The sequence below is a fragment of the Dendropsophus ebraccatus genome, chromosome 8 (genome assembly GCF_027789765.1).
Source record: "Dendropsophus ebraccatus isolate aDenEbr1 chromosome 8, aDenEbr1.pat, whole genome shotgun sequence".
Lineage (NCBI taxonomy): Eukaryota > Metazoa > Chordata > Amphibia > Anura > Hylidae > Dendropsophus > Dendropsophus ebraccatus.
Window position 1 is genome coordinate 55,996,439 of NC_091461.1, and position 15,589 is coordinate 56,012,027.

Consider the following 15,589-nt stretch of genomic DNA (forward strand, 5'->3'; position numbering starts at 1 on the left):
ATCAAGAGGAAGCTATAACATTCTAAAAACATTATTTCTCTCAAATTTCTCTATAGCCTCAAAAATGAGCCTATAGATACTGCCATACAATGCGTAAATAAGTGTCATAAAGCATCCAAACACCAACTCTATACACTCTGACCATCCACGTCAATGTTCACATATCTGACTTGGATGTTGATTTCACCCACAGATATACTCACACCCACTAAGGCTAGGTTCACACTATGACAATGTCTTTCATAATAACGAAGGTCATTTAGCAAATAACGGCCGTTATTTTTTACATAACGGATGTTATTTGCACAATGATAGCCACTGTTATGAAACACTCCATCATCTTTACATAGTGTGAACCTAGCCTTATATTGTGTAATAGTGCTTGAGCGCTGGTGGTGTTGGGTGGCTGATATAAGGGGTTTTCGTGTGCAGAAATGACATATCAAGGCTATGTTCAAACATAGTATTTTCGTCAGTCTTTTAGTCAGTCTTTTTTCGACCAAACCCAGGAGTGGGTTGAAAGAACAAAAATTGTGCAAATCTTTCCATTATAATTTTGCCCTGGAAAAAATACTGACCAAAACTGACAGAAATGCTGTGTGTGAACATAGCCCATATACTGTATCTTTGTAGATTGGCAATATAAAAGTTAGTTGACTGTTCACATTCTAAAGGACTGGAAATAGAGGGGACACCCACTGGGACACAACAATATGATGAGTTTATGCATTTTTTCTTGTGGTTTTCTATGCCATCCATTGATTGGAGTGAGACTGCACAAAAAATTGCCAAATTATTAAATGCATAATAAATTCATCCATGGCACTTAGATAAGGCCCCCTTTACCAAAGTCATACCCATTGGTGGGAAAAATTTGTAAAACGCATAAGAAATGTAGTGTAAAGCATGTGAGCCAGCTGTGCACATTCTTCAATAATACATCTGCCCCATAGAGTGCATAAGTGTTCAGTCATTGTTGGTAAATGCTATGAATGTAATATTTTTCTGACTATTGCCCAAAAAATTCACATGGGTCAGAGCACAAAATATGTCCTCATGCAAGTAAATTTTAGTAGTGACAATCATATGGAATGTCTTTTCGTCAATAGCCCTTTCCAGGGGATAGTAATAGAAGACTATTGATATTCTAAATGGATTGACCAAGGCTCCCATGCATGCCAGTCTTAGTGTCCAGCCTGTGCCATTATCCAGGATGAATGTAGCAGCTGCTAGCTACAATAGGGTGCAGAAAGCTTCATCATCGTAATGACCCGACACAAAAGGGATTGTAATGGTCAGCTGTTTACTGAGGTTTTGTTTCTTAAATATTCCTAAGCAACCCCCTCACCCCTGGATTGACCACTAACAGCCTGACCAGACGTAATTCTTCATTGCTCTTTAGATTCAAAGTCCCTTGACATCAGACATCCCACAACATCTGTCACATGAGGTCACAACATAAAATAAGTAAAATGAAGAAAAGTTGTAAAAGATTCATATTTCTTGTAAGATGTAAGATCTTGTAAGAAGAAGCAGTATTAGGGTACCCATACATATTAGATTATAATTGAGGAAAAAAGATCATTTGAACCAAAACTATAGGGCAAAATTTAAAAGCAATAATCAATCATGCCCAACCCTTCTAGCCCTCATACTCCGTTTACTGTAGGCCAAACCTGCCAGAGGTTCCGCTAACTTTAGTAAAAGGTGTTTGGGAACCTTACGGCTATGTTCCCACAATGTAAAAATAAGCGCAAATAACAACAGACTAACAAAAAAGGGGAAGATGAATTTTGCGGTTGCAGTTTTTGCGGATTGCGGATTCCTAAATATTATATATGGACAATGTGAACAGTGTAATTGAAATCAATGGGCCCTAAATTTAAGGCAAAACAAAACAACCTAATGTGTGAATGAAAAGAGAGCAGAAGTAGAGAGCTCTGTCCACTGTATAGTGGCCAAGATCAGGTACTGCAGATCAGCTCCATTACACTTCACTTGGAAGAAAAGGTAGCATGCATAGAAGGTGTAGATTGTGAAAAAGATTTTTAAGTGTCTATTAAAGGGAACCTGTTTCCCCCCCCGTGCCGGGGTGACAGGCTCCCAACCCCCCGTTAGAGCCCCCTATACTCACCTAATCCCGCCGGGTCCCGCTTCTGGAGGTGGTCGGGTGATGAAGATCTCAGCCGCTGCAGCTCGGAGCGCGCGCTGAGAGATGAGTCCAACGCTCATAGAGAATGACAGGAGAGTCCAGCGCTCCGTCATTCTCTATGAGCGTTGGACTCATCTCTCAGCGCGCGCGCCGGGCTGCAGCGGCTGAGATCTCCGTCACCCGACCACCTCCAGAAGCGGGACCCGGCGGGATTAGGTGAGTATAGGGGGCTCTAACGGGGGGTCGGGAGCCTGTCACCCCGACACGGGGGGTGACAGGTTCCCTTTAATATTAATGAAAGAATCCTTTCCGCACTGAAAATTCCATAACTGCAGTTTAACCATTTGATCATACCCTAAGTGTTCACTATATATGATATAGGGAAGAAATATAGTGCGCAGGAGGACTGAAAAGAGGGGACTGACAATAGGTTATTGAATGTAGAACCCTAGAAAGCCAAGTAAGGGAGGGACATAATCAAAAGCTTTTCATCTCCTCTTAGTTCCTGCTGGTAATGGTCATAAATAACAAGTAAATTAAATGTTAGAGCTTATAACATTATAAAATTGCCGCTGTAGCCATTCTCAAGCACATTCACCAGGCATAAAATTACAATTTAACAAACCAACAACAATGGAAATGGAAGTACAATGCCTCGTTCTTAAGGCCCTAGTCCATCAACAGATCTGACGACAGGTTATCTGCCAAAGATTTGAAGCCAAACCCAGAAACAGACTATAAACAGAGAACAGGTCATACAGGAAAGATTGGGATTTCTCCTCTTTTCAAATCCACTCCTGGGTTTGGCTTCAAATCTTTGGCAGATAATCTGTCGTCAGATCTGTTGGTGGAATAGGGCCTTTAGTCTGGACTTGCATGCTCATATAATTAAATGTATTACCTGCTTCCATGGGACATTCCTATTCTCTGGGCAAGGTCATAAAGTAGAAGTAAGCAAACAATCTAATGGCCCTATTCCACGGGCCGTTTTAGAGGAGCAAACGAGCGCTATTAGCGCTCGTTTGCTCCTCGTTCGCCGCTCGCTGCCGCCGCTATTCAACGCGGCTGCAGCGAGCGGGTGAGTGCGGGAGGGGCGGCGGGGAGCTGCGGGGGGGCTGCTCGGAGGATCGCTGATCGTCCGGGCAGCCCATAGGATATAGCAGCGTCTGCTGCCGATGCTCCTATTCAGCGGAGCGACGGCAGCAGATCGCTGCTATATCAGTCGCTTGTTTTTCAACATGTTGAAAAACAAGCGACTGCAACGATCAGCCGACATGAACGATGTCGGCTGATCGTTGCACTCTATTCCACGGAACGATTATCGTCCGTAGGGGTCGATATCGTCCGAAAATGAACGATAATCGTTCCGTGGAATAGGGCCATTAGATGCATCAGAATACAGCCCGCAGACGGATTGTTTGTAAGTAAATTAAAATGAGAAAGGTATGGCTACAAATACTGGAACCACCCAGAAAATCACATAAGACCAACTTTCAAAATCTAGTTCAGCAGGGAATGTGGAATAAAGTAAGTTTGCAATACTCATGCTGTAAAACAAAGCTATACTTACTTGTATCCAGGTCCAGTCTCCCGAAGACAGATTTTTAGTCTTGTGCTGGTTAAAAAAAGAGACCAAACACAGGAAAGCCAGTACAGAGAGTCACAGCTCAATGCGTCCATCAATCACATGACTGCCTTCTCTCTGTGAGCGCTCAGATGACTTCCTGCATTTGGTCCTTTTTTTAACCAGCACAAGACTAAAAAGATGCCTTCAGGAGACTTTAGATTTAGAGTTTGCAAGTTATAACGACAGTGACACTTTACATTTCAAGACTACACTTGGTGTATGTGCCAGGAGAGCTCTCTCCCTTTTAGGGCCCTACTGACCTGCTGTATGCTTAAGGGACACTATGGCAAGCATGCATCCACAAGCCTCTTTTCATAGTATGTAAATGCTTGATATCCTATCCCTTTTTTTTACAGTTGTATTATATACTGTAGGTGTATAAAATACTGAACCTGCATAGCCTGGCTTGAGCATTGCAAAATACTGTATAATAATATTTACTGCCTGAGACACATACAGTAAAAACGAGGCACAAGATCCCTCACAACAATGCACTATAATTTACTATGAGAGGTTGCAGTGATTCAGAGTTCTAATGAACAGTTGTGAACCAAGTATACAGTCAAGGAAGTGGCTCTCCATTGCTGCTCCCTGCTTCAAGGGGCTTGGGCAGAATGAGACAGCTGAAAAGTTCCCTCAAAGTAGGGAACTTCACATAAAATGTCAGGAGAAAGTTATGAAGAGATTGCTCTCTTGGGTTTAGAGGAACATGTTGGCCAACAGTATAACATTTGTAGCTCTTGCACCAACTGTGCATAGCCTTTAAGGTTAATGCGTTTCTTTTACTCAGATAGTAGGGATTCAGGACTTAGAAGTCTCAAACCAAAATGTTCAAACTTAATCCAGGAAAAAATATATTGTGCTTCCTGCTTTGCCAGTCTCTCTTTTGGCTTGAAACAGCATGGTACCTCCAGCTACAAGAGGCCCCCTCTCATACATATACTTACCTGGCCTAGCGCAGTCCCCCAGCATTCTGTTCCCAGCTCCCCACTTGTGCACAGGGGAGCAGGGAGAATGAAGTAACGTCAGTAGACTGTGCTAGGCTAGGTGAGTATGTGGGAGCATACAGGATTCATGGGGCCCCATGAATCCTAGCTATGGCCCTGCTTCAGAGTATCAACTACCTCTTATGTCAACTAGAGAAAAGTTCTCCAAACTGGCAATTTTGGCAGGATTGGCTTACTCTCTAATGTGTGTCAAAGGAAAGAAGAATCAGCATCTTAGATTCTAACATGTCTGATGCTTTGTTCCTGACAGTGTCCGTCAGTGGCTTATTCCATTCTCCCCACAGAAAACATGTATTCTAGGCACTGTAATAATCACTAATAATGGCAACCACCAAAGAAACCCCGCTTCCCCTTCATACATACAAGACTCTTACCCGTGTTCCAGTGCCATGAATAATGTCCTCAGGTGTGTCATATATCTCACTTTCCATCTGAACCGTCTGCTTCTTTTCATGTGAAACCTTCACCCGCAGAATACGGAAATGTGATCCACCAAGATCCAATGCAATGAAGTCTCCTTTTTCTGTTTGACAAGACGAGAATTGTGCATAACTTTAGTTGATCGTGTTGATACTGTCTGTGATAGGACGATGGCTTCATATAATTATGGACATTTTACAGCACATGTAACAGAATAAACACTATAACAGATGTCTCTTTGTCAAGGCTGAGTGAATCCAGAGCAGCACTTTAACTAAACACTGAATAATTTGCAATGTACATAGAATGCTCACTGCACAGGTAATGTGGTGAAAGTTATCAGATATAAAGTGTAATATAATGAAGCAGTGCAAGCAGTAAAGTAAACCTGATAGATCAGTATACAACAGATATATCTGTACACGATGGTCCACGGAACTCCAGTTCAGTGAAGAAAAAAATCAAATTTAATGTGGATTAAACAATAACATATTGCAACACAGCAATACTCGCACGACGTTTCAGCAGTACGCCCGCCATTTTGAAGTGCATAGAAGTGAATTCCATTACAAAATTACACACGTAAGTAAAAGTGATTGGTTTATAAAAATGTCCATCATGTTCAAAAAGTCCCATGGTGATTTTTTAGACATGATGGACATTTTTGTAAACCAATCACTTTTACTTACAAGTGTATTTAATGTTGTAATGGAGTTCACTTCTATGCACTTGAAAATGGCGGGCGTACAGCTGAAATGTTGTGCGAGTATTGCTGTGTTGCACTATGTTATTGTTTAATCCACCTTAAATTTGATTTTCTTAACTGAACTGGAGTGCCGTGGACCATCGCGTACAATTAGTTATTGAAGGTCTTCGGCCACAGACTACGTCTACTGGAAATCAATAACTGGATCTTGTAGTGCTGCTCTTCATCCTACTCTTATATATATATTTATATATATATATATATATATATATATATATATATATATATATATATATACATACACACAGTGATACCTTGGCTTAAGAGTAACTTGGTTTAAGAGCGTTTTGGTTTAAGAGCTCACAGTTTTTCAAAATTATGACTTGGTTTAAGAGCATTGCTTTGGTTTAAGAGCTCCCTGTACTGGGTGGGAGCGTGAGTGGAGGAGGGACATGGTCTGCATAGCGTGGTCTACAGCACTGTACTCTGACCCAGAAAGACTCCCTCACCTTCCAAATCATAGCATATCAGGCTGGGGCTTGCATCAGGGGACAGGACTGTGGAGGTTATCTCCATAGCTGTAACCCCTCTCTCCCCAGACAGAGAGTGCTGCATGTATTTGCCCACATCTTTCCTGCTCATTCCTTCATACTCCCTGCAGTCTCTGTCCGCCCTTGTGTTTCCCATCCTCTCTATTACTGTACAGTAACTTATAACATCACATATTCTGATGTTTCTGAATGTTTGTTTCATCTATTTTACATGTTATTCAGAATAATAAATAATTATTTTTGGGGTGTGCAACCAATTGTTTGAATATCAATGATTTCTTATGGGAAAATTTGCTTTGGTTTAAGAGTGGATTTGGATTACAAGCATGGTGCCGGAACGAATTATGCTCGTAATCCAAGGCACCACTGTATATATATATATATATATATATATATATATATATATATATATATATATACACACACAGGTAAAACATATATTATTAACACGAGTATGATATGATATGAGTAGCAAATAATGTTGCACATTATTTTTTTATTGCTATTTTTTCTGTTTTAGACAGTGCCTAGGTATCCTATATTTCTTTTGAGACCTGTATTTCCTTCTATGCAGTGGGATGGACATATACTCTACAAGTAATAATCCTTTTAGCAGCTCTATATCTATTATCCAAGATATCCATGAAACAACTGTCTCAAATGACATTAATGCCTTCAAGTGACGGGGGTCATAGAGTTCATATAGGGATCACAAAAGGTGACATGAGTTCTGTAGGACAGACAGCATTAGTAACTGAGACTAATTTACCTCTGTATATATGGTAGATATCTCATGTGACATGCCATTCTTCCTGTTCCTGCCTCATATACCACGTCCAGGGGACCTGCACGTGGTACATGAGGCAATATGGTTTGATCAAATTATATACCAACATCCTGGGGTTGGTCTTTAAATGTAGCAGAGAGGCATTAGTGTCAGCCATAGATGTGAGGTGCAGCACTCCTTTTTCTCCATGGCCGCATTCTTCCTGTTGCTGAGTGGTCGGAAAGGTCACCAATAGATTCCTCTAATTAAAAGATCAAACATTCTGATATTCAAACCCTCCTTTCACCCCAAACCATTGGGCCACCTCCACAGATTATAGGACAGCCCTGTCAATATCAGTGCATTTGGCTATCAATCATGTAAGGGGCATGGCTAGCTGTAGGATAGGCTCATGTACATCTTCTACTTGCTATAATGATATCACTTAGATTGAGCGTTATAATACGCTTGCTTTTACAGAAAGCAGATGAAGGCAGTTGTGATTATCTTGTTTTGCCTGTGCTCTGAAATCTATTTGGAGATACTAGGGAATGCCCATTAAATAATTTAGTCTGAAGACCTTGATGGCAGCAGCCGCTGCTGATATCTCCGCAGACATGCTGTAATCATTGGTGAGATAGTAAGAGGAAGCATGTAGAACAAGCGCCAGTTCTCTGATTACCACTCATTTATACACCAAGATTAATGTATGGCCTAAAAAACAAAGATGGGGGCGCTGTATATCTAAACACCACAGCAGAGGTGAAGCTAGGGGTTCAGCATGGGTAGGGGACAAATCTCAGTCTGGAGTGGGCCCAAAACCTATATAGCTAATATTTACAACTGCATCCTAAAAAGTAGCCAGTCCAGAAGACCAATGAGACTTTTTTCAGCCACAACTATTCTATGAAGAATTTGCTACCAAGACACATTTGGCTGGTTCTTGTTCTTCTCCTGGTGCCCTAATAACTAATGTTATCCTTCTAAAAAAAATAGTGCAAATATAAAGTGCCCCAAGTAGTAATAGGCCCCTACACAACAATAGTGTACACCTTTGTGCTCTACAAAGTATTAGTGCCCCCTAAGGCCATATTACACACAGCGATATTGAGGAGGAAGTGATTGCCAACCAGTCAAGTCAGCGCTTGCTTCCTTTTTGTTGTCCGCTCACTCTCTGTGCTATTACACACAGAGACAGCGATCAGGGAGGAGTGTGTGTGTGTGTGGGGGGGGGGGGGGGGGAATACGGGGAGCAATGGGAGAAGACACGGGGAGCTGTGGGAGAGGCTGCCCGGACAATCCTTTGTGCCCTTTCACATTTATTGTACCCACTTACTACCTCTTCACAGTAATAGTGCCCCTAAATGCCTTCGTCAAAGTAACAGTGCCCACTTAGTGCCCCCATAGAGAAAAGTTGTCTCTACACAGTGATAGTGCCCCTTACAATCTCTTAAAGGTACATCTATTAAATTTTTTTACATGAATAAACCGGCGCGGAGATGATGGTGTCGCCATCCCTTTTTTTGAACTGCGTACTGGTTCCAAGCATCCATAACAAAAGACAAGATGTCCAGGTGCCACAGGCAGGCAGACCTTTAATCTGAACCACTCTGTCCATCTCATTTTGTTAGCACCCTGTATTTTTAACCATCCTGTTGGTCAGCTGTCATTGCCTCCAGGCTAAATATAGGAAGACAAGAAACCAGAGACACAGACAACACTGGCCAGAAATGTCACAGAGCAAATATCATCAAACTGCTCAAATAAGCAAACCACCCAAACAGGTTAAAGTGTCCATGTGGGTTAAATCTTAGCTTTGTCTCCCTGCTGGCTGTGCAATAGAAAAGGTCAATTATAATGGAATTGTTAGAAGTGTTAAGAACTGGAATAGCAGGAGGGATGTCCTCTTGGTCTCAAAACTATCGATATTGATGTCTAGAGAGGAAGCAGATAGGTTTTAAGGTCCCCATACACCTTAGGCCCTATTACACACACAGATATCTGACAGATTTTTTAAGCCAAAGCCAGGACAGACTATAAACAGAGAACAGGTCATAAAGGAAAGACTGAGATTTCTCCTCTTTTCAAATCCATTTCTGGCTTTGGCTTCAATAACCTGTCAGATATCTGTGTGTGTAAAAGGACCCTTAGCATTCGGCCACCTTAGGCTACGCTATAAGCTGTATAAGGCCATCTAGAACAATTGCTGAAGATGATGTGGGTGGATGAGGTTGGTGGTGATTAAAGAGGACCTGTCACCCCCAGTGCCAGGGTGACAGGCTCCCGACCCCCCGCTAGAGCCCCTCATAGTTACTTGATCTCGCCGGGTCCCGCTTCTTCGGCCGGTCCCGGGAAGGAGATATCCCCGCGGGAAGGCCTGTGCGTGCGCCGCTGAGATGAGCCCAACGCTCATAGAGAATGAATGGAGCGTCAGACTCACCATTCATTCTCTATGAGCATCGGACTCATCTCTGCGGCGGCGCAATCAAGTAAGTATGAGGGGCTCTAGCCTGGGAGCCTGTCACCCCGACACCGGGGGTGACAGGTCCTCTTTAAGTATTAAGTATAATTCTGGGCATAGTAGGAAAGATATGGCTGAAGTGGCGGAGGTGCAGAGGAGGACAACCAAGGTGATTAAAGGAATGAGTGGACTGCAATACCAAGAGCGTTTTTGTCTTCCTTTGGATCAACCCAGTAGGGTTACAGGTTGAACTTGATGAATTCTTGTCTTTTTTTTCAACCTTACCGACTATGAAACTAAACCGTAAAAAGAAGTCTGATTGTAAGTTGGATCCTCCGTGTTGCAAGAACTGGCATGCATAATCCCTTTAGCTAAAAAACAAGTCATTCATGCGTTGTCCTGCTCTATTGAAAGTCCACTTTCTCTGAGATACACCACATAACATTTGAAAGGTTTAGCAGGTGATCCTTGACATTTGATAACCAGTTGTCACATTATCAGCAAGTGTTGTAAGGGAGAGTGTTTCTATATGCCTAATAGTGAATGATATTGTATTCAGGATGACTGTCTACAATGTCTACTGTTTGGGGGGGGGGGGGGCAAGGATTGGGCATGTTGGGGCTATAAAGGTCCTGGACTGTTGAAAGAAAAGGCAGAGAGGTTACACATAACTACCAGGTTTGGAGAGGAAAACAATGATATGAATGATATGAATGCTTACTATGGCAATATCCTCCATTCTTCATCCAGACTCTTAAAATGCTGAGATTATTAAAGTGTCACCTTCCATGGCTTGGGAACTTTACAGTCAGCGTAACAATCTATTCCCAGAGTTGAAGCATTTTGTTTCCCTTTCACAAGCTTGTAACCTTTGAAGGCTATTAGTGTAATGTTCTTCTCTGTAATGTGAATTAGGCAGTTAAGACCTATAAACACAGAGCTTCTGATCCAAGACAACCTAAGGCAACTATCAGTCTGCTGGTCATCACTCCGTGTAATAGGAGCGACGGCAGCAGACCGCCACTGACATCAATGGGCAGGCCGGACGATCTAAGGATCGTATAGGCAGCCCCTCCCGCTGCTCCCCTGATGATTGACAGGCAGAGATGCCACTAATGTCAATCATCCCTGCAGAGTGTGCTGACAGGCAAAGAGTCATGACTAGTGACAGGCGACTCTCCACCCAGATAAATAGTTACGGCCCCTTTCCCAACCAGCTACGATTGCAGATGCGGCTGGTAGCCTCAGGGAGCTGCATAGTAGATCTATACATTGCTGCTGGGAACCATATCAGCACAATCCTGCTGATTGGTTCCCTTTAAGACGCACCCCACAACCATTGTAAGGGAAAAGAAAATGTTAGAACTAGATAGCTCATTATGTTCTCAGCTACTTGCCCTACAAGATGTCCCGAAACTGGAGATATATTATATATCCTTTTTTTGTCATTTAATCTTTTCCTTCCCCCCTTCATGTGTGGCTTGTTGGGCACATATGATTTATGAGCTGTATAGTTATGTCGGAACAGCTCTCTTCCTCACTGTATTTTTAGATTCATGATATATGCTTTTGATCACTTTTTAGATATATGTTTACACAACTATTGTTTGACACTGATTGTAATTACCATTATTCAATTGTTCTCCAGTTCTTGATAAGCATGTTGTGCCATGTTACATCCATGCACAATGCTTATGAAGTTAACACATTATCTATGGCTTGTAAAACCTTCTTAATAAACAACACCTTTTTAATAAACAATGTTGGAAGTAGAAGTGGAAGTAAGTAGTCTATATAAATATCACAAAGTATGTCAATGACCATTAAGCCCCACTGCCAATCAGAAATGCCTTCAAATGCAATTCTGCATGATGCATCCTTGCAGGATTTAGGATGTGGATTTATTGCAGAATGTTGTATTTTTCACCCACTGATATGAATTGGGAAGAAATAAGACCACAATGAAAAGGACTGCTTGTAATGAGCATATCTGTGACATGGTTCCAGTATAACTAGCTAAGCATAGGAAAGACAAGAATTAACTATGTACATGGGCATTATCCTGGAGCTTTTAGAACCACTCTTGCTGTTCTGGTACTAATATAATCCCACATGATATTACATTGGTACCGGTGTGATGAAATGAGTCAGAAGTACTGGAATCCTGCCCAGGATTAGTAAACTATACGTATCACCTTTTGCTGTGAATCTGTGGGAAGTCTGCTGCATTTAACATTTTACCCTGATAACAGGTACATGGATACCAATAGTATCCTTAAAGAGGTTGTCCATAAAAATTAAACTTTTCCCTATCCACAGGATAGGGGAAAAGTAGGGGGTCACGGGGGGTCCAACCTCTGCCGATCTCCGTATTGGGCCCCGCTATGAATAGAGCCACAGGTATGGCACGGGGCCCCATACAGAGATTGGCAGGGGGTACAGAGTTTGGACCCCTGTGACCTTCTACTTTTCCCCTATGCTGTGGATAGGGGACAAGTAAATTTTTCCTGGACAACCTCATTAATAATTTTAGCCATCAAACAATAATTTATGAGTCCTTTTTACTTTGTATTAGATTTATTGACCCCGTTGAAAGGACAGAGATGTAAATGATCTACTGTGTACAGCCTTAAAACGCTGTAGTCAGGCAACATATACACTAATAGCACTAGCCCAATGCACCTAGTAAAGGAGATTAGCTACTGTTTCAAAGGCCCTAGCTCTAGCTACTTAGGAAGAAAGGAGAAAGTGGGTCAGTCCAGCCTGGATAAGGTCAAAGAATGCAGCTATTCAAATACTTACTGTAACTAGAAGCAGCTACACAGGCCAAACTATAAATAGTATGCACAAAGCTGTGTCTGTCTACACATATAACAGTAACAGCATGCTACAGGTACCTGGGCTTTTAGCAAATACAAGTTTTAATGTCTGGGTAATAAGAAGCAATCAGAGGTAAATAGGAAGGACACAGCTGAACTGGAGCGGGTGCAGAGAAGGACCACAAAAGTCACTAAGGGAATGGGTGGATTACAGTACTAAGGTTATCAAGCTTGGGGCTATTTAGTTTAGAAAAAAGACGTCTTAGGGGTGATTTGATTACAATGTACAAATATATGAATGGACAGTACAGAGATCTGTCTAGTGATCTTTTTACTCCTAGGTCTGTAACCATGACAAGGGGGTATTCTCTACGTCTAGAGGAAAGAAGATTTCACCATGAGCACAGATGCAGATTCTTTACTGTACGAGCGGTAAGACTGTGGAACTCTCTGCCACATGATTTTTTCATGGCTGATTCATTAAAGGGGTTATCCAGCGCTACAAAAACATGGCCACTTTTCCTCCTCTCTTGTCTCCAGTTCAGGTGTGGTTTGCAATTAAGCTCCATTTACTTCAATAGAAATGAGTCCCAAACCCCACCCAATCTGGAGACAAGAGAGGGGGGAAAGTGGCCATGCTTTTGTAGTGCTGGATTACCCTTTTAAATAAGTTCAAGGGAGGCCTGGATGCTTTTCTTGAAAAATATAATATTACAAGTTATGGGCATTAGATTTCCGGTGATACGGTGATCCAGCGATTATTCTGATTGCCATTGGAGTAGGGAATTTTCTCCCTGTGATGAGGCAATTGTCATTTGCCTCATAGGGGTTTCTGCCTTCCTCTGGATCAACACAGTAGGGTTTTACTAGGTTGAACCTGATGAACTCTAGTCTTCTTTCAACCTTAGGGGCTCAAAGGCCCATCTGCCTTATACACATAATTGGGGGACCTGTTAAAGATATTGCAATGGAGTTCTGTATAAATATTTCCCCTTGGTACCAGGATGATCATCCTCTCTACAGCTAGTCAGCACCCTGCTAAGTACTGATGAGGGGAAACAGCTGTCTAGAGATGGGTAACTTACTATTTTTGGGAGTTTCCGGATTGGCTTATTAAATCCATGTCATGTTCTAAGGCTTCTAGTTAGATACTGTCTTGAAGAGAAAACTACCTCCAAAAGTGATTTCAGATAGCTGCTTTGCATATCTTTCTTCCTAGAATTCCTAGTGGAGCATTAGTAGCCTAAATCTACACACGTTGGTAATAGAGATGAGCGAACCTCGAGCATGCTTGAGTCGATCCAAACCCGAAATTTCGGCATTTGATTAGCGGTGGCTGCTGAACTAGGATAAAGCCCTAAGGCTATGTGGAAATCATGGATATAGTCATTGGCTGTATCCATGTTTTCCAGACAACCTTAGAGCTTTATCCAAGTTCAGCAGCCACCGCTAATCTAATGCCGGATCGACTCAAACCCGAACCCGGTTCGCTCACCTCTAGTTGGTAACTCTCCTCTTAAAGAGAAACACAACCCCTTCGGCCCCAAGAGATTTAAAGGGGTATTCTTAACTCAACAAAGATAGTTGTATCCCTTGTCAATGTAAATATTTTTGCAAATGCATTCATTTAGCATACTTGTCTCTTTCTCCTGATAGGATATATCTTCCCTCTCTTTGGTGACAGCTTGTTATCTAGGTTACCAACTGCTCTAAAAGCAATAACGCTACAATGTGCTTTTATAAACTTTTATCACCCAGAATAGAGCAAAAACACAGGCTAAAAATCTACACCAGCTCTAAGCTCTCATAGATTCTTACACCTGCTGTGCAGCAGCCTTTGCTATTTATCAAGATAAATCCAGTGGCGGGCAACCAGCAAAATTAGCAAAAAAAAAAAACAAAACCTGCAGATTGATATCTGGGTGGTTAATATCTGGGTGTTTAATCCTCATACAGTAACATTTGCAGCTCTTATTTTTGTGTCTCTTCGTTGATCCTTTCTTTTTTTTAATGGAAGTGAATGGAGAACCATTGCATCTGTTTTTGAACCCCTTTTTTTTCCAATTAAACAGATCAGTTAAATGGACTGCACACTCCCCCCGTGTCCTGCCGTGTCTCTGCCTCACTGCTGACCGCTGCCACTGCAGACACTTCCAAACCTGTTTCTGCAGTGACAGCCCGCTTAGTCAATCACTGACCACAGCGCTGTCCTGTCTCAGTCAGTGATTGGCTGAGTGGGCTGTCACTGTAGAGACGGTTTGGAAGTGGCTGTGGTCAGTGGGGGAGGCAGAGATGTGGCAGTAGGACACCGGGGGAGTATAGCTTCTTTATCAAAAATAGAGGTGAGGGGTCACCTAGGTAATAGTGACTATAACATAGTAATCTTTCAATTATCCTTCAATAAAATGATTAGTAGAGGGGCTACAAAAACATTAAATTTCAGGAAGGCTAATTTCCAAAAACTAAGAAAGGACCTTGGGAACATAGACTGGGACAATGCCTTCAGAAATAAAAGTACACAAGAGAAATGGGACATATTTAAGAGCATCCTGGGTAAATCGTGTGAACGACACATACCATATGGGAATAAAAGTAGTAGAAATAAGAGATATCCAATGTGGTTAACTTCAGCTGTAAGGGGTGCAATAAATGATACAAAACAAGCATTCAGACTACTAAAACAAGAAGGTAGTGGGGAAGCATTGAGCAACTATAGACAGAAGAATAGAATGTGTAAAAAGCAAATAAAAGAAGCAAAAATAGCAACAGAAAGAAGGATAGCCACAGAAAGTAAAACGAATCCCAAAATGTTCTTCACCTATATAAACAACAAAAGACTTAAAACCGAAAATGTTGGTCCCCTCAAAAATATTCTGGGTGTAATGGTGGAGGGGGAAGAGGAAAAGGCCAATCTACTAAATACATTCTTCTCTACTGTATTCACAGAGGATAATCTCATAACAGAGGACATGACTAGGGATAATATAAATCCTCTCATAAATCTCACCTGCCTAACACAACAAGAAGTGGGGAGACGCCTTAAAAACATTAAAATCCATAAGTCACCGGGCCCAGAAGGT

General features: G+C 41.9%; 1 protein-coding gene across 2 annotated transcripts in view; it reads right to left on the reverse strand.

Moving 5' to 3' along the window:
- LOC138799371 (hexokinase-1) overlaps nt 1-15,589 on the reverse strand; it is a 50,031-nt gene that overhangs the window by 14,695 nt on the left and 19,747 nt on the right. For both annotated transcript variants that reach the window (XM_069980429.1, XM_069980430.1), the window contains exon 3: nt 5,161-5,309. In XM_069980429.1, coding sequence (XP_069836530.1) covers nt 5,161-5,309 — 149 coding nt within the window. The remainder of the gene's footprint in view (nt 1-5,160; nt 5,310-15,589) is intronic.